The sequence below is a fragment of the Dendropsophus ebraccatus genome, chromosome 7, assembly GCF_027789765.1.
Source record: "Dendropsophus ebraccatus isolate aDenEbr1 chromosome 7, aDenEbr1.pat, whole genome shotgun sequence".
Classification (NCBI taxonomy): Eukaryota; Metazoa; Chordata; class Amphibia; order Anura; family Hylidae; genus Dendropsophus; species Dendropsophus ebraccatus.
The window spans coordinates 94,372,974-94,392,172 of record NC_091460.1 but is presented as its reverse complement, the minus strand read 5'-3'; the positions used below and the strand labels follow the sequence as shown (position 1 = coordinate 94,392,172).

Below are 19,199 nucleotides of genomic sequence, written 5' to 3'. Positions count from 1 at the left end.
TAACTCCTCTATGAGTCTGATGTGCGACAAGGACTCCCTTTGTTCAAGCCAAGACTTAACCCAAACGCGCTTTCTATGGGGTTCCTCCAACTGCTCATCCATTTCGAACGCATGATTAAGCAGTAGCCAGCCTACACACCTCCTTTGCATCAATGTCATGCTTGTATTCTCACTGCAAACTAGTAAGTTGTGACTAAAATCTACTCAGCTGGTATAGAATTACAAGGAGGTGTTTCTATCCATGACAGCTACGCCCCCCGGGTTTTTTAAAGAGCAAATCAGACCCTACACTTCAGGTAAAATTTACATACATCGTCCTGGACTTCTAGTATATTTCTTCTGTCTGAACGCAACACCGATCGTTTAACGACTACGGAACCACTGGTTTTGCACGACAGATCGCTTCATGTAGACGCTGATTGTTCTTCACCTGGACATCGCTCACTCACGACCGCTCAACGATCGATTGGGCGAATTATCGCCTCGTGTAAACCCAGCATAACAGTGCGTTTACACATAAAGATTTATCTGACAGATTTTGGAAGCCAAAGCCAGGAATGGATTTAAAAAGAGGATAGATCTCAGTGTTTCCTTTATGACCTGATCCCTGTTTATAGTCTGCTCCCGGTTTTGGCTTCAAAGATCTGTCAGATAAATCTGTCTGTGTAAACGCACCATAACACAGGAGCTCTCATGCTGTGGCCAGGTCGGGGGAGGAGACGCTCTCACCCACGGACTGTTGGCTGTGTGCAGGGTCATGTGCAGAGGCACCAGGAAACATCCTTGCTCTGCTCCACTCTCCTCTTCACAGGATAATGCAGCTCCCAGGACACAAAAGGATCCTCTCAGGATCTGGGTGCTGCATGTGGGGGCGCACTGGAGACTGAGCCTGCTGCTCTGGTACACACAATATGTCTGCCACTACTGCTGAGTGAGGTGGGAGAGGGCGCCTCTTAGCTGTCACCGCCCCGTGCGGTTGCCCCTCCCGTACGGTGCTAGAAACGGTCCTGGGTATCCTAGCAATTCTCCTTTTGTCTTCTGCGTTGAAGGAGATGGGTTTGAGGGACTATTGGAGGGAGTTCAACCCTGGTAGGAAGGAATTTTCCTGCTGAAACAGAACCAGTATGACCATGTCAAGGATAGATCTGGCATTAGTAAACTCCCAGATGGTACAAAAAGGAAAACATATTCGATATTTGAAATGTTGCCTCTCTGACCATTCCCCTTTAGGCTGCATTCCCACGTTCCGTGATCCTGACGGATCACGGACGTGAAATGCATGTACCGGAGTCCCCCCGCGCCCGGACAGCATCTGTAATTAGTTGCTGGGAGCGGGGAGACTGTATTCATAAGCGCTGCGCTGTAATGAATCAGCCGCGCGGTGCTGTTACTACAGCGCGGCGCTTCTGAATACAGTCTCCCCCGCTCCCAGCATCTAATTACAGATGCTGTCCGGGAGCGGGGGGACTCCAGTACATGCATTCCACGTCCGTGATCCGTTAGGATCACGGAACGTGGGAATGCAGCCTTGTTGATGGAAATTAAATACAGGATTGGGAGAGAAATTAAAATAGTAGAGCAGAAAAATAGGGGCACAGCTTCACAGTGGGTGTGGGTTACTTTAACCCCTAGACGACCCAGGACATACCGGTACATCCTGGAAGTCTGTCCCCAGACGACAATCAGCAGCCGGCACCTCACCGTTAATGACACGCTGCAGCGATCGCACTGCAGCGTGACATTAACTCCTTAAACGCCCCTGTCACTTACCGATTGGGACCCCGGGGGTCCCGATCGTTAAAACGGACCGCCGGAGGTCTCTCACCTGCCTCCGTGCGGTCCGATCGGCGCTCTGGTCACTGAGCCTGCACAGGCAGGCTCAATGAGCAGAGCGCCGATAGCACTGATCAATGCTATGCCTATGGCATAGCTGTGATCAGTGTGTAAAATAAAAGTAATCAATGTACAAGTCCCCCAAAGGGACTTAAAATGTATAAAAAAAAAAAGTTAAAAACACCAACACACTACCCCAAAACACCTCCCCCAATAAAAGTCTAAATCACCCGAATTTCCCATTATATAAATAAAACATATAAATATATATAACATATAATATACCATAGCGTGCGTAATTGTCCAATCTATTAAAATATAACAATTGTCATTGCGAACGGTGAATGGCGTACACGAAAAGAGGGAAAAAAGTGCGTGGATTACCGATTTTATGTTACATTATACATTAAAAAAATTAATAAAAAGTGATCAAAACGTACGATTTTCACAAATATGGTATTAATAAAAACTAGAGATCATGGCGGAAAAAATTACACCCCATACAGCCTCGTAGGTGAAAAAATAAAACTGTTATAAGCGTTACAATAGGCCCATTTTATTAATATTTAATTGCCAAAAAAAAAAAGGATTTAATTTAAAAAAAATATATAACATTAGAGAATCTGTGTAATCCTGCATATGGTTGTGTTCGGACTGACCTATAGAATAATAGTATAATGTCGCTTTTACCATATATTGCATTACGTAGACACAGGAACCCCCCAGACGTTACCATATTGCATTCTTTTTTACGATTTCACCTATTTTTATCTTCATAAATAATATATTTGGGATTCCGTCATACATGTTATGGTAAAATTAAAGACCCCATTACAAAGTACAACTATTCCTGTAACAAATAAGCCATTACATGGCCTTGTAGATAGAAAACTGAAAGTGCTAGAGCACTTAGAAGGGGAGGAGGGAAAAACAAAAGCGCAAAGATCAAAATTTGCGCGGTCCACTGGGTCATTTTGGGCCTGGTCCTCAAAGGTTTAAAAACAAGCTTAAGAGTTATTATTTTGGGGCAATATGTAACACAAAAAAGAAGTTTAGAGCTAGAGAAAAGGAATTGACAGATTTGGTAGAGAAGTGAGAGGGAGAACAGGACAGGAACAGAATTAGGACACTTTCACGAGGTTCACATGCAGAATCCGAGATGAATTAGAAGGGTACTTATTGGAAAAAAGCTAAACACCAGGTTGCGTTCTTAGGGTAGAAGGTTCAGGTACACTAAATAAAGGGCCACTGTCACTAATTAAAAATCAAGAGAGTAGAAGGGGGATTGATATTATAAGCACTCAGGAAGGCAATGTTAAAAATCAGGAGAAGCAGATCCTGGAAAAGTTCAGAAAATTCTATGTATGTCTACATACATCTGAAGCGGGGCAAACAGGTGGGGGGTTGGAGGACTTTTTTTAGTGGTATAGAGATCCCAAAAATCAGTCAGGCCCCTATATAGGACCTGGATAGACCCATTTCTTTGGTAGAGTTGTCTTGGGTGCTGGATTCATCAGGGGATAACTCTGCTCCAGGAAAGGATGGGTTGCCGTTCGGTATTTATAAGGAATATAGAGATCTGCTGCTTCCCGCTTTTATGGAGACTCGCCATCACTCAATTAAGGATGGGCAGCTTCCGAAGTAAATGGGGGAGGCTTGGCAAGGTAATACGAGGAATTGTGCACCAGGAACAGTGTGGGTTCATGGCAGGTCGCATGGTGAAACACAATATTAGACGACTACATGAAAATCTGCAACTGATAAGGAATCTGGTGTTGCACTCTATACTGTCATTGGACGCAGTTTAGGTGTTTGACAGGGTGCAGTGGGAGTACCTGCGGCAATCTGGTATGGTTCACGTTTTATTCAGATGGTTAAGTTGCTCTATGCTGGGGACTGCGTGCCAATAGAAGAAAGGTCTTTGGTTGCATTTGTTTTAAGTAGAGGCACATGGCAGAGTTGTCCCCTCTCCCCCTTGCTCTTAGTGCTAAGCATTGAACCCATGGCAATTAAGATTCTTGGCAATAACAGATTCTTTTTTGTTAGGCTTTGGGCCGAGGGGAACAGGGTGTTGCTTTACGCAGACCTTTAGTTGTTTTTAAAAGATCCAACTGTAGCCATGCCCAGACTGGAGGTGACGCTGAAAGAAAGAAATATAACACTATACAGAAGGAGATATATCATCTTATAGGAGGTATGGAGGCTGAAGGTGTAGCTGACAGAGGATATATAACAATACACAGAAGGAGACACAGTGATCCTATGGCTACGTTTTTTTTTAGCTCAGTTTAAAATGACGTCCGTTATTTTGAGCCTAAAATAACGGACGTTATTTAGCTGTCTGGCCTCCCCTTAGTGCAATGACAGCTGTTAGCACATTATACTAGTTTGGTTACTAATTGGACTTTGGATGTGTCTTAATTGAAAAGTCCATTAAATTTAATAGTAAAGACAGAGAAAGAACGGTGACAAAAGGAAAACTGTGTGTGAACTACTAATAAATAACGTCCGCTGTTTGTAAAAGACATCCAAAAATAATGATCCTGTTCATTATTTTGACGTCTGCAACAAAAACGTCCGTTATTCAATACACTGTGTACATTGGACGTCCATCTTCCCATTGACTTCGATGCATTGCCATTGTAGTCAGTTAAATTGCGGCAAAAACTGACGTTTTCTTTTTAAATGAAAATCGTCCGCCTTTTAAAAAATTTTAAAGTTTTGTGAACCTAGCCCATAGGAGGTATAAAGAGACTGGAGGTGCAGCTGACAGAGAGGAGGATATATAACATTATTCAGAAGGAGACATATCATCCTATAGGTGGTATAAAGAGACTGGAGGTGTAGCTGACAGAGGAAGATATATGAGAGGAGGATAACATATACAGAAGATGACAAAGGACAGGGCCGGCCTTAGGGGTGTGCGAGCAGTGCGGCCGCACAGGGCGCTGTGCACTCCCGGCAGGAAGCCACCTGCATCCCCCTGAGGCCATATATCCGTCCCCTGCCTTAGCACAGCAGCCGAGGAAGCTCTTCTCCCCGGACATGTGACTGCAGCCTGGCCCCCATCCCCCGCCCCCCCCCCACAGCGTCTCCCAGCTCACAGAGGCCCATAACCCCGTCCCCTCCCCCGACGGAGACAACAGCAGTGTGATCCTCCGCTCTACCTGCTTCTCCTCATGGGCAGAGACATCCTTCACTACTGCAGTGTGACTGTGAGTATATCTATCTCTGTCTGTGTGTGTTAGTGGAGTTTGTGTGTGCTCTGTGTGTGTTGTTGTCTGTGTGGTAGGACAACATCTCCCAGCATGCCCCTGTGTGGTAGGACAACAACTCCCAGCATACTACTATGTGGCTGTAGAAAATGGCATTGGTACCTGTAGTTTATGGCTCGCCGCAGTAGGATAACATCAGAGAGGTTTCTTTATAAAATGGAGATTTATTGCTTCTTCTTTAAAAGTAGTGAAAGTTACAGAATTGTATAGAAATGAATATCAGAGAAATGTCTTACAGCCCTTAGTGTCTAGTGTCCATAGTTCATATAAGAGTTCTTTGAAGTGAAGGGTTTGTCTCACAAATCGTCACGAGCTTCAGGCAGCTGTTGCTTCACTCAAGCATCCTGGGGACATTCCTTCCTTTACGCTTACATCACAACCTTCTCCTTGAAGGCTCTGGATCCTTCTTGTGACATAGGGCTCATACCTTCTGTACAGCCCTGATCCAACCCACCCTCCATCTTGGTGACTACCATCTTATATAGGGTTCATGACTCACTGTCAATGTCATGTGTGGGTGTGTTTATTATAATTGAGTGTGTTTGTCTGCACATATATGACCATAACAAATATAGAACTCTTTCTCTATGCATCAGCATAACCTGTTTCCAGTTATGGATGTATAGTTATCGTGCTGTGTACTGGCATTACCACCCTACATACGTCATGGAATCATAAATAGTGATGTGTACACTTATGAATCTATTTCCAACTTATACACGTTTACTTAGTATAGAATATGATATCATGTCAGTATTACAATTACTTTATACAGTGAATAATGTTGTGCTATTATGATGAGATCAGTAGTATATATATGACTTACATTATATTATACCAAGATATTGTTCATTGTAAAACACATCGTATTTAACATTTCCCCCTCTTGAGGATGAAATACATTGTATTGACTCCTCAATGTATCAAGACTTTCCAATGAACAATACCTTTTATACATTAGAGATCACTGAATCTTCTTTCTTCATTCTTCTTATAAACACACAGGACAACGTCTATCACTTTAATAACAAGTCTATGAAAATTATCACTTTACCCATAATAGATTTGTAGCATTTAAATTATTATTATGTTATGAGAAACTGTGATTTGATTTTATAAAAAGATAGAATTCTAGCTAGGCCTAGTCTAAAAAATGTATCTTCTTGTCTTCATCTGGATCCATGGTAAACTTGGAATGGTTCAGATGACTTTAAGTCTTTAGGTTATAGATCCCTTTGTTGTTAATTAATCAAAATATGATTGGCAAAGTCTTTTGAAAAATAATTCCTTCGCTGAAAAAGTAAACAACAAAATCAATGTCTTGATATTATGCCTCAAGCAATAATCCATCTCTTTTCCTTTGCATGGTTAACAGTCCTTGAGTCTTTGTCTCTCTGGAATTGAAACTGTCAGGTGACACCTGCCAGGCTACTGAAAAAACACAACAAAGAGTTAACACTTCTTGACCCCCCTTGTTTGTGCAAACGACTTTCACATTTCATCTGTGACTTCTGTAATCTTTACAAGGGTCATCAGTACCTGGAGCAGACATCTTGTAACATAACATAGTCATTTCTCATCCAGATTGTGGAGACAAAGATTTAGCTTATAGCACAAAGTCCATTGTATTCAGACTTTAGGAGCAATCTTTTCCAACAACTCTCTGAGGTGGATAGAATCTTATATAACTTACACTTGATAAAAGCATAGTCCAGCAACCATCACTTAAATATGCCATTTTTGTCCTTTGCCATCATGACCACTGGAGGAGATTTAATGAAATGAACAAAGTCTTTTAAAACTCACTTGTAGACTTGCTGTTAGCAGTAGAGGATTGTGCAAACTTTCATCTTTCCTCACACTCTGCCCACTCGACTTCCGGTCATGGCATCTGTAGTTGGCTTGACATAGTTAAAAATATAACAAACAAAAGAATGTCAATCATGAAGATACTTTAGCATAGTCCCAGGATAGATCACCTGAAGAAAGTTCAATAGCCATCTAGAAGCTTGTGGTACTAGAAGTCTCAGCATGCCAGTTGATCAAAGAAAAGAATAGTAAAACAGTCCATGATTTATCTGTTCCCTTCAAGTGCTTTACTTGGATAAGAATTACATATCAGTCTCTTTCTCTGGCTACTGGTCATCAATGCTGGAAAAAATCAAAAATCTATACAAAAATTCTAGGCTTTGATGTCTTGATTGAAGATCTACTTTTTCTTCCCTATCCTACACCAAAAACTTGGTGATTATTACTATCCTATGATAATCACAGTGTACCATAGCATATTACTTTATTTTACCTTAAATATTCCCATATCTATTTTACTCAAAAACCTCATTTACTAGAATGTTCATTTATGTATTCAGTAAGATTAGAATATGGTCTTGCAATAGTTAGATCACTTTAAATTATCTTTAAGCATGAAATGACTTGTTGTCCTTATACCTAAAGATGTTTTCAACATTATTCGGATAGAATAAATAACAGAATGTTTCATTCAATGAATATGTCACCAAGATAATACTATCAAAAGTCCAGACTATTGTAACCATATTCAGTGAAGAAGCATTACCACAATTTACCAAAAAATATAGTTTGAATGTTTTTACCTTTAAAAAACACCATTCCTAATCAATGAAACAATATTATTGTTATAGACCTTGTTTTTGTTAAAAGTCAGTGTGCTTTCACATGTTATTATATTATATACTACTTCCTTTATTCACTGGAACACTATCACCACACGTATTTGCTATATTTATTAATAATCCCGCAATATAATATTATTCACCTTCTATAACCACCATATTTGTATGAGTGAATGAAATATTTTATGTGATATGTCTTGCTATTCTTGGCAGACAGTCTTCTGAGGCAGACATCAATAGTATCGTAGTTCTAATGAAAACACATTAAAAATAAACAAATATACCCAAATGAAACATATAGTTGTGTATATATGTGTGTGTATATATTCATACTGTTATCAAACACATATGCTCGTAGATATATGCACACACTGTGTGTTCACACATTTGTATTTGTGTATTGGACTTCTCAACTGAAAGAACTGAAATGACACCATCAAATAGTCCTGTAAGAAACTGAAACAACATTTGTTAAAGAATGAACTTAAACTTCTGATAATGACATATTTATAATGACATGATTAAATATAACCCCTAAACCATTATGTATCTCTGAAAATGTGTCTTTGTATATTTGGATAAACATCAAATATATATCAGTGTTCTTATGATGATACTCAGGATAAAATATTGTGCACTTAATATTCCCTCCTATATTACCTCATGTTTAACCCTTTTAACAACCAAGACACCTGTCCTTAGTAATACGATACATCACGCACACACGGTACCATAGACATACATTCTCTTACTGAGCAGCTGCTATAACCTCTTACACGTCACTTATTCCTGACATGTGTACATTCATTCATCTCAGAGGATTTTCACATTTAGTCTCTTCTTAAAAAATAATGCGCATAAAAACCTTAAGTATTTTCCTAGGATACTTCTAAAAAATAGATGTTTAATGGATCCAACAAGTCTTGGTGTATTGGTTGTACCTCAATATACCGATTCTTCCATGTTGAAAAAAAATATAGGCCTTTCTTTAAAATGGTCTTTTCACAGACAAAAACATATAGACATGAAACACGAGAGGGTGAGAGAGGGAGAGAGAGGAAACATATATACATTCCAGGCCCTCCTGTTCCCATCAATCACTTATCCAAACACATGCCTTAATACTTGCACTGAATGAGAATAACATGCAACAGTACAATACATTGTTTAATCTCAGCAAATGCAATTCCTCTTATATTAGTGACAGATTTTGTTATGACAAATTAGTTACATCATTAAAAAGCATTGCAAGCTAACACAAAAAAACTATTACTTTACATTCAACCATTAACCACAAAAATGCTCATATTCTTTTTTGTGAAGACTCTATAATGAGAGAAAATATCATTAGAATCACATATCATACATTTAAGAATTTAGCCATTGGGAGTGATTCCTGAAATTAACTACTAAAGTTAATAACAAATGGAAAAGTAATAGATACAATACAGAATCCCTGTACATACATATCTTTCCTGACTTCTGAGGAGTAACCCATACACTTATTTATAGCCTTTGACATTTAAAAAGAATTTCTAGGGGGAGAAAGGTTATTAGCTTAAACCATATACACTGTATATATCTATATCAGTTACACTTTTAAAACTGTCATTAATTCCCTTTCTATGTTCTCAGGATCTAAACTATGATTATAAGTGCTACGGAATCTGCTGGCGCAATAAAAATAAAAAAATATTATTTTTATTATTATCCTTATTATTATGTATTAATTTGCATTGCATTATACATATTAATAATATCTCATATATTACTAATAATACATAATAACTACTTTTTATTCCGTAATTAAATAACTCAAGTCCTTAGTACAAAGCCGGGTCCGTTACCAGTAATTAATATCTTTCACATATTATATGAAACATCTAGCCAATCCCTATTCCAGGTCTGAACACTTCATGATTTAGAAAATCATTGACTATATGAAATGCATTTCTCAAATATTGAGGTTCTCCTAATTTATGCATTTTCCTGATCTTGTTATTTATGAGTGTAAGAACGTCAGCTTTGGAACCATTTGGTACCAATCTGTCTTGGCTTGACAGCTCCGTGACAGGCCGAGGATCACGTATCCTTGGTCTCTCCCTACTTTTAGGTGTCTGAACAGCTGTCACACTCACTCCCGAATCATTTACTTTTGACATTGTCTCAAAGTAAGATTTGGGTTTTACATGAATCTTTTTACGTCTCTCTAAATATATCTCATCATTGAAATATGTTTTAGAGGTATATGGCTGTTTTGATATTTTAATCTCTTTTTGACTATTTTGTGGGATTTCTCTGTGGGACTCCTGCCGTCTGGCGATATCGATTACCTTGGCAGCTTCCAAAATAGATTCCTTGTCAGATGCCAATACTCTGGTTACAGGATCTAAGAATTTGAACTTCTGTATAAAGTTACTTTTTACATTGAACATGTTTGAACAAATTGCTTTATATGCTCTTTTGTACATGGACATGAATGTAAAAGTACATTCATTCCAGCCAATTCTTAATTTATTCAAAATGTCCAATGTAGGAACTCCCTCTGTAGCATTGCAGAGTAACTGTAACCGTCCTACGTCATCAGAATGTAACCATTCATCATTGTCAAAACACTTTTTTACTTCTAGGCATCTACTTAAGTTTACTGGTAGCCATATTTTGAACAATCTGTTCTTTTGTTCATTTGATAGATCAAATTTCTCAGCAAAACTCTCAAAAATCTCAGAATTCCTGCATACATGCAGTTTTTCATCATATGCAGGAAATTCCTTACTTAGATTAAATAAGTATTGTCCCACCTTCAGTTTTAAGCTGGTTTCCTTTATATTTAAAAGTTTCTTCTGAAAAGAACTGTCTTCAGCATGGCCCATTGACACATTCTCTTCAGAAATACTACACTGCGTAGCTGTGTCTATTGTTGGAGCAGTTACAGTCGTTACACTAGGATCCATACATTGTTCAACAAAAGAATGATAAACCTTCACCAAATGTGCAATGTTAATTAATTTTAAATCTTCATCTAAGTTTCTATTCATAGCACTACATTGTGAATACAAATGCATCCATGCTATACTTAAATCTGGCTGATCACTAGACTTTACTGTACATTCTACAGCACTTTTCTCAGTAATAGAAGATAAAGTCTCCATACTTACAACCTTGTTCCTGATCATCAGCACAGTCACGTGTCTGGATTCCCGTTGTCCTTCCTACTGTCCTTAGGTTCTCCGTGTTCTAAAAACTTGAAACGTATGTCTCTGGGGTTTCGACTCCTCCCCCCTGTTCAAGCTGAAGGAGCTTAGTATGGCTGGCACTCGCCAAACTGTAGAAAATGGCGTTGGCACCTGTAGTTTATGGCTCGCCGCAGTAGGATAACATCAGAGAGGTTTCTTTATAAAATGGAGATTTATTGCTTCTTCTTTAAAAGTAGTGAAAGTTACAGAATTGTATAGAAATGAATATCAGAGAAATGTCTTACAGCCCTTAGTGTCTAGTGTCCATAGTTCATATAAGAGTTCTTTGAAGTGAAGGGTTTGTCTCACAAATCGTCACGAGCTTCAGGCAGCTGTTGCTTCACTCAAGCATCCTGGGGACATTCCTTCCTTTACGCTTACATCACAACCTTCTCCTTGAAGGCTCTGGATCCTTCTTGTGACATAGGGCTCATACCTTCTGTACAGCCCTGATCCAACCCACCCTCCATCTTGGTGACTACCATCTTATATAGGGTTCATGACTCACTGTCAATGTCATGTGTGGGTGTGTTTATTATAATTGAGTGTGTTTGTCTGCACATATATGACCATAACAAATATAGAACTCTTTCTCTATGCATCAGCATAACCTGCTTCCACTTATGGATGTATAGTTATCGTGCTGTGTACTGACATTACCACCCTACATACGTCATGGAATCATAAATAGTGATGTGTACACTTAGGAATCTATTTCCAACTTATACACGTTTACTTAGTATAGAATATGATATTATGTCAGTATTACAATTACTTATACAGTGAATAATGTTGTGCTATTATGATGAGATCAGTAGTATATATATGACTTACATTATATTATACCAAGATATTGTTCATTGTAAAACACATCGTATTTAACAGTGGCTCTGTGTGGTAGGACAACAACTCCCAGCATACTCCTATGTGGCTCTGTGTGGTAGGACAACAACTCCCAGCATACTCCTGTGTGGCTCTGTGTGGTAGGACAACAACTCCCAGCATACTCCTATGTGGCTCTGTGTGGTAGGACAACAACTCCCAGCATACTCCTGTGTGGCTCTGTGTGGTAGGACAATAACTCCCAGCATACTCCTATGTGGCTCTGTGTGGTGGGACAACAACTCCCAGCATACTCCTGTGTGGTTCTGAGTGGTAGGACATCTCCCAGCATGCCCCTGTGTGGTAGGACAACAACTCCCAGCATGCTCCTGTGTGGCTCTGTGTGGTAGGACAACTCCCAGCATGCTCCTGTGTGGCTCTATGTGGTAGGACAACAACTCCCAGCATGCTCCTGTGTGGCTCTGTGTGGTAGGACAACAACAACTCCCAGTGGTGGGTATGTGTAGTGTGTATCTGTATATGTGACTGTATTTGTGTCTGTGTTTGCAGGATATATATACTGTGTGTCTGTGTAAGCAGTATATACACTGTGGGAGAGATTCATCAAACATGGTGTAAAGTGAAACCGGCTCAGTTGCCCCTAGCAACCAAAGAGTCTGTGAAGAATGAAAGGTGGAATCTGATTGGTTGCTAGGGGCAACTGAGCCAGTTTCACTTTACACCATGTTTGATGAACCTCCCCCGTGTGTCTGTATGTGTATATGTGACTGTATCTGTCTGTGTAAGCAGTATATACAGTGTGTGTCTCCAAGAGATAGGCTTGGGATGGGCTACAATCAGCCGGGGGGGGGGAGCCAAAAGAATGCACAGGGCGCCATCTCCCCTAAGGCCGGCCCTGACAAAGGAGAAAAAGACTCAAAAGAGGAAGAAATGGCAAAATCTGTTACTGAGGGGAATAAAACCTTCTTCAGATATATTAGTGACAGGAAGAAAAATAACAGCAGCATTAGATACAAGTAATATGGACAATACATTTATTGATGAAGATAAGACTGCTGCTGCTGACCATGTGAATAGCTACTTCTGCTCAGTGTTATAAGTGGGAGGCTTTCACAATCACAGTATGGTTAACCATAGCATTTAAAATGCGGGCTGTCCACGTCCCTGGTGTCTAGTGGGGTGGATGGCTCCCTCGGGACGTTGTCCCGGAGAAGCGATCCACACATCCGCTACCTCCGGGGGTCTGCGCCGTAATGGCACTGATCCTGGCTCGGCAGCCGAAAGCAATCCAATGCCTATATCATTGATCTATGATGTATAACTATACAGTATAGAACTCAATGAGAGATCAGTATGCATATACTAGAAGTCCCCCAGGGGGGCTTCTAGTATATGTCTTTAAAAAAAATAAAAAATAAAAGTGGTATTATTAATAAAAAGCCCCCTCCCATATTAAAAGTTTGAATCACCCCCCTTTTCCCATGTTATAAATAAAAATAAATAAATAAATAAACAAACAAACATGTTTGGTATCGCCACGTGCGCAAACGCTCGAACTATTAATTTATCCCATTCCTGATCTCGCACGGTAAACGGCGTAAGCGCCAAAAAATCCCAAAGTGCCAAATTGCGCATTCAAATTCAGAAAAAGTTTAATAAAAAGCGATCAAAAAGTTGCATATGCACAATCAAGGTATCAACCCCTTAACGACATAGGGCGTATATTTACGCCCTGATGCCGTTAAGGACGTTCAGACCGGGGCCTGTAGGGTCTGTAGGTGTAAGGGTCTGTAGGGTCTGTAGGTGTAAAATGCAAGTGCTATAGCCTTTTAAGCACATGGAGGAAAAAACGAAAACGCAAAAACAAAAGTTAGAACGGTCCTTGACCCCTTAACGACATCGGGCGTAAACTTACGCTCTCGCGCCCTGGTACTTGGCGCATCAGGGCGTAAATTTATGCCCGATGTTTCCCCGATCGCTGCGTGTTCGCACACAGCGATCGGGGAAGATGGCCTGCTATAAATCATAGCAGGCCATCTTAGCTTCATGGCACGGGGGGTGGTTAACACCCCCCGTGCTTACGATCGCCGCTATAGGCTGATCAATTCAGATCAGCCAATAGCGGCGATCGGAACCTTTCCGGGTCATCGGTGACCCGGAAAAAAATGGCGGTCGGTGCTGTCCGAGGACGGCACCGACCGCCATTACTGTAAAAAGTAATGGTGGTCACCGTGCCACCGGCCCGATCGCCGGTACCGGCCGGCCGTTCACGGCGATCGGGCCGGTGGCACGGCGATCAGAGTCCCACAAAATAGTAAATACCTGCCCTGGACCCCTCGGCTAGGTAGCGGAGGGGTCCAGAGCAGGTATTTGTACATTACTCACCTGTCCCGGGCTCCTGATCGGCGTCTTCCGGGTTCGCCGTCCTCGTGTTCGTTCGGGTCTTCGGCTTCCTCCGTGACGTCACGTTCGGCTTCTCTCGGCTATTTTCGGCTCCAGCGTCGGCTTTTTCCATATTTTGCGCTCTGCTGCCCTCTAGCGGCTGATATGTGTAATACACTTATCAGCAGCTACAGGGATGTTCAGAATGTGGAAAAAAATGTTTGTTTTTTTTTCAAATTTTTTTTTCTATTCTCCGCACCCTATCGCCGCTGAGTGTTGATCAGCATCGCACGAAAGTGCGCTGCTAATCAGCAACTCCTCCTTTTTGGCGTAGGGTGTTTTTTTTCTATATTCTACTGCCACGGTCTGCTTATAAGTGCCGCACATAAGTGCGGCATTTATCAGCAACCCATTTGTTGGCGTAGGTTTTTTTTTTATACTTACTGTAAAAAAACATGTAAAAAACACTACATTACACCACACTACATTGAATAAAGTTTGACACTACACCACTACATACCCCATATACCAATCCCCGTATAAAGATGGCCCCCAGGGTGTTTTCGGCGTCAGAGGGATACGTTATTATTGCCTCCGACACCGAAACAGCCAGTGAGGATGAATGGGGGGATCCTTCTTTCCTCCATTCATCCTCATCATCCTCATCATCCTGTGACGTGTCTGGGGGTAGCGTAGCGTACGCTGCCCCCCAGACACGTCTTTTCCGCCAGTACCATCCCAATAAGAGATCACGGTATGGCGTGAAATTCTACAAACTGTGTGAGCGTACCTCAGGGTACTCTTACAGATTTAGGGTACGTGCACACTGCGGAATGGCGAAGGATAACCCTTCGTGCATTCCACAGCTGGCACCCGCCGGCGGACTGATGCAGGCGCATGTCTCTACCCGTGTCATAGACTCCATTCTATGCACGGGCGGAATCCGTCGTCCATCCAAAGAATGAACACGTTGGACGGAGAGCGGAATCTGCCCGTGCATAGAATGGAGTCTATGACACGTGTGGAGACGTGCGCCTGCATCACTCCGCCGGTGGGTGCCAACTGCGGAATGCACGAAGGGTTATCTGTCGCGATTCTGCAGTGTGCACGTACCCTTAGAGTGTATGTAGGAAGGGACACCTGAATGCAGCCCCCAGATGCCCCCCCCCCCCATCCTCGGAACAAGTGGGAAGATCTGCTGGATAAAGGTTGCCACCTGTACGGGGATAACTTTTATACCAGCACCCCCTCTTCCGGTCCCTCGCTGCCCGAGCTACTGTAGATTGCGGCACGATCCGAACATATCAGAAGCAGTAATAGAGCCCTAATATTTAGCAGCCATGGAGCGGACCCAGCGCTTCTGGATGTGAGGGACCCCGTATCGCACCAGGACAACATTTTCCAGGTGATGTCCCGCACACAGGAGAACGGGAGACCCCAGAAGAAGTGCAGAGTGTGGTGTAACAGGGGGATCAGGAAGGACACCATTTTCCAGTGTGATGCCTGTCCTGATCGCCCCGGCCTCAGCATACTGGATCGCTCCAAGGTGTACCACACGTCATTGGGGTCCTACATTATCTAAATTCTGTCCCTTATTCCTATTTCAGGGGTCACGTTGATCCGGGGATTATTCTGATTGCCAATATGGAGTCGGGAAGAAATTTTTCCCAGTGATGAGGCTACTGTCGTCTGCCTCACGAGGGGTTTTTGCCTTCCTCTGGATCAACACAGGTTGAGTTTGATGGACACCTGTCATTTTCAACCTTATAAACTAATAATTGGCCTAATACCCCCAAATAAATTAGAATTGTCCCTTTTCCCCAGCTAAGTAGGTATGGCCGCCATTCCCATTAGAGGAGGCCATGATGCAATTACAAAAGCCTCTGTGCTGCCAGGACAGTAGAAACCCCCCACAAGTGACCCCATTCTGGAAACTACACCCGATAAGGAATCTAACAAGGGGGGCAGTGGGGATATGGCCCCCTGGTGACGGCCACATTTGGGACGTGAAAATGAAAAAAAATTTATTTTTTATTTTCTTGGCACATGTTCTACGTAAGGGCCCGTCACCAGTGGGGTCCTTATGCTCACTGCACCCCTTGTTAGATTCCTTATGGGGTGTAGTTTCCAGAATGGGGTCACTTGTGGGGGGTTTCTACTGTCCTGGCAGCACAGGAGCTTTGTAATTGCGACATGGCCTCCATCCTCCATTCCAGCCTCTGAATGGCGCTCTGTCCCTTTGGTGACTTGCCCTGTGCCCATATGGCACATTATGCCCACATGTGGGGTATTTTCGTACTCAGGGGAAACTACCCTACACGTTTTGTGTTCATTTTCTTTTTTAACCCCTTGTGGAAATGGAAAAAAATCAAGGCTAGACCAACATTTAGTGTAATTTTTGTAAAATTTTTACTCTAAATCATTAATCTTGTCATGATTTTTTCATTTTCACAAGGGGTTAAAAGATAAAAAAAAACATTTAATGTGTAGCGCAATTTCCCCTGAGTACGGAAATACCCCATATGTGTACATAAAGCGCCATGCGGGTGCAGGGTAAGCCTCTGAAGGGACGGAGCGCCATTTGGTTTTTGAAGGCTGGATTTGGATGGAATGGATTTCGAGGGGCCATGTTGCATTCAAAAGGCCCCTGTGTTGCCAAGACAGTTGAAACCCCCCACAAGTGACCCCATTATGGAAACTGCACCCCTCAAGGAATGTAACAAGGGGTGTAGTGAGCATATGGACCCCACTGGTGACGGGCACAAATGTGGAACAATGTGGCGTGAAAATAAAATATTACATTTTTTACACTATAATGTTGGTTTAGCCTTGAATTTATCATTTTCACAAGGGGTTAAAAGAGGAAAAAAAAACAAAATGTGTAGAGCAATTTCCCCCGAGTCCGTAAATACCCCACATGTGGACATAAAGCGCCATGTGGGCGCAGGGCAAGCCTCCGAAGGGAAGGAGCGCCATTTGGATTTTGGAGGTTGGATTTGGCTAGAATGGATGATGAACGCCATGTCGCATTTACAGAGCCCTCGTGCTGCCAAAACACTGGAAACCCCCCACAAGTGACCCCATTTTGGAAACTGCACCCCTCAGGGAATCTAACAAGGGGTGCAGTGAGGATATGGACCCCTTGATGACGGGCACATTTGTGCCATGAAAGTGAAAAAATGAAATTTTTCCCTTTCACGTCACATTGTTCCACATTTGTGCCCGTCACCAGTGGGGTCCATATGCTCACTGAACCCCTTGTTAGATTCCTTGAGGGGTGTAGTTTCCAGAATAGGGTCACTAGTGGGGGGTTTCCAGTGTCTTGGCAGCACGAGGGCTCTGTAAATGCGACATGGCCCTTGAAATCCTTTTCAGTGAAATTCAGCTTCCAAAAGCCAATTGGCGCTCCTTCCCTTTGGAGGCTCGTCCTGCGCCCCCTTGGCACTTTATCGCCACATGTGGGGTATTTCCGTACTCGGGAGAAACTGCGCTACACATTTTGTGTCTTTTTTTGCCTCTTATCCCTTTAAGAAAATGAAAAGTTGAAGGCTAGAACAACGTTTTAGTGTAAAAAATTTTTTTTTCTTTTTTCACGCCATATTGTTCGGAAAATCTGTGAAGCACCTGTGGGGTCCAGATGCTCACCGCACCCCTTGTTACATTCCTTGAGGGGTGTAGTTTTCTAAATGGTGTCCCTTTAGGGGTGTTTTTTAGGTTTTGGCACCCCAGAGCCTCTGCCAACCTGAAGTGGTACAGTCAAAAATGACCAAATATAACGGAGGCGTTGAAATTCACTAGGCGCTCCTTTATATCTGAGGCTTGTGGTTGCGTCAAATAGCGCAATAGGGTCACATATGGGGTATTTCTATAAACTGCAGAAACGGGACAATAATTATTGGGGTGCATTTCTCTGGTAATAGGTTTATAATTATGAAAAATATTGGATTACAATAAAATCTCTGCACAGAAAATAAAAATTTTCAAATTCCTTACACACTTAGCTTTTATTTCTGTGACTCCCCTAAAGGGTTAAAACACTTTCTGGATATGCTTTTGCAGAGTTTGGGGGGTGCAGTTTCTGAAATGGGGTGCTTTGTGGGGCTTTCTAACATACAGGCCCCTCAAATACACTTTAAACCTGAACAGGTCCCTAAAAATATCAGATTTTGAAATTTTACTGAAAATTTGGAAATTTGCTGCTAATGTTTTAAGCTTCCTATCGTCTAAAAAAAATTAAAGATAGTTTAATAAATGCCGCCAACATAAAGTAGACATGTTGCTAATGCTATTTAATATATAATTTATGTGATATAACCACTTTCTGTATACGCAAAAAAGTTTCAAAGTTGGAAAAATGCATTTTTTCACATTTTTTGTTTTTTTTTCATAAAGATTTGTTATGAGTATCGACTCCAATTTACCAGAAATGTAAAGTACAATATGTCACGAGAAAACAATCTCAGAATCAGCCGGATAGGTTAAAGCATCCCGAAGTTATTAATGAATAAAGTGACACTGGTCATATTCATAAAATTTGTCTCTGTCATTAAGGCCATTTCAGGCTCTGTCCTTAAGGGGTTAAAGGGTTAATAGAAAGAACACATCATGGCACAAAAAATGATACATCAGACAGCCCCATAAACCAAAGGATAAAAGCGCTATAAGCCTGGGAATAGAGCAATTTTAAGGGACATATATTTGTTATCAATGGCTTGAAAACAAATACCACTCAAATAAAAGAAATGTGTTTGGGTTTTTTACAATTTCACCACACTTTGAATTTTTGGGGGGTTTTGCAGTGTACTTTATGAAAAAATACAGCCTATCATTGCAAAGAACAATTAGTGGCGCAAAAAATAAGGGCTAATGTGGGTTTCTAGTTGAAAAAATGCAAGTGCTGTGGCCTTTGAAGCACAAGGAGGGAAAACACGAAAGTGCAAAAATGCAAATTGGCTCTGTCCTTAAGGGGTTAAAGAACT

The 19,199-nt window shown here is 41.5% G+C and overlaps 1 protein-coding gene across 1 annotated transcript; it reads right to left on the bottom strand.

Annotated features, from left to right (window-relative positions):
- Positions 1-5,242: 5,242 nt before the first annotated feature.
- Positions 5,243-12,487, bottom strand: LOC138797579 (uncharacterized). Its single transcript, XM_069977919.1, has 2 exons — positions 7,903-12,487; positions 5,243-7,009 (listed from the first exon to the last, which is right to left on the bottom strand). Exon 1 carries the CDS (start codon positions 10,933-10,935, stop codon positions 9,643-9,645), a length of 1,293 nt encoding a protein of 430 aa, XP_069834020.1. The 5' UTR covers positions 10,936-12,487; the 3' UTR covers positions 5,243-7,009; positions 7,903-9,642.
- Positions 12,488-19,199: the final 6,712 nt, after the last annotated feature.

What these genes read in the sequence shown, in the direction of transcription:
- LOC138797579 (XM_069977919.1), bottom strand. Translation starts at nt 10,935, where the DNA reads ATGATCAGGAACAAGGTTGTAAGTATGGAGACTTTATCTTCTATTACT.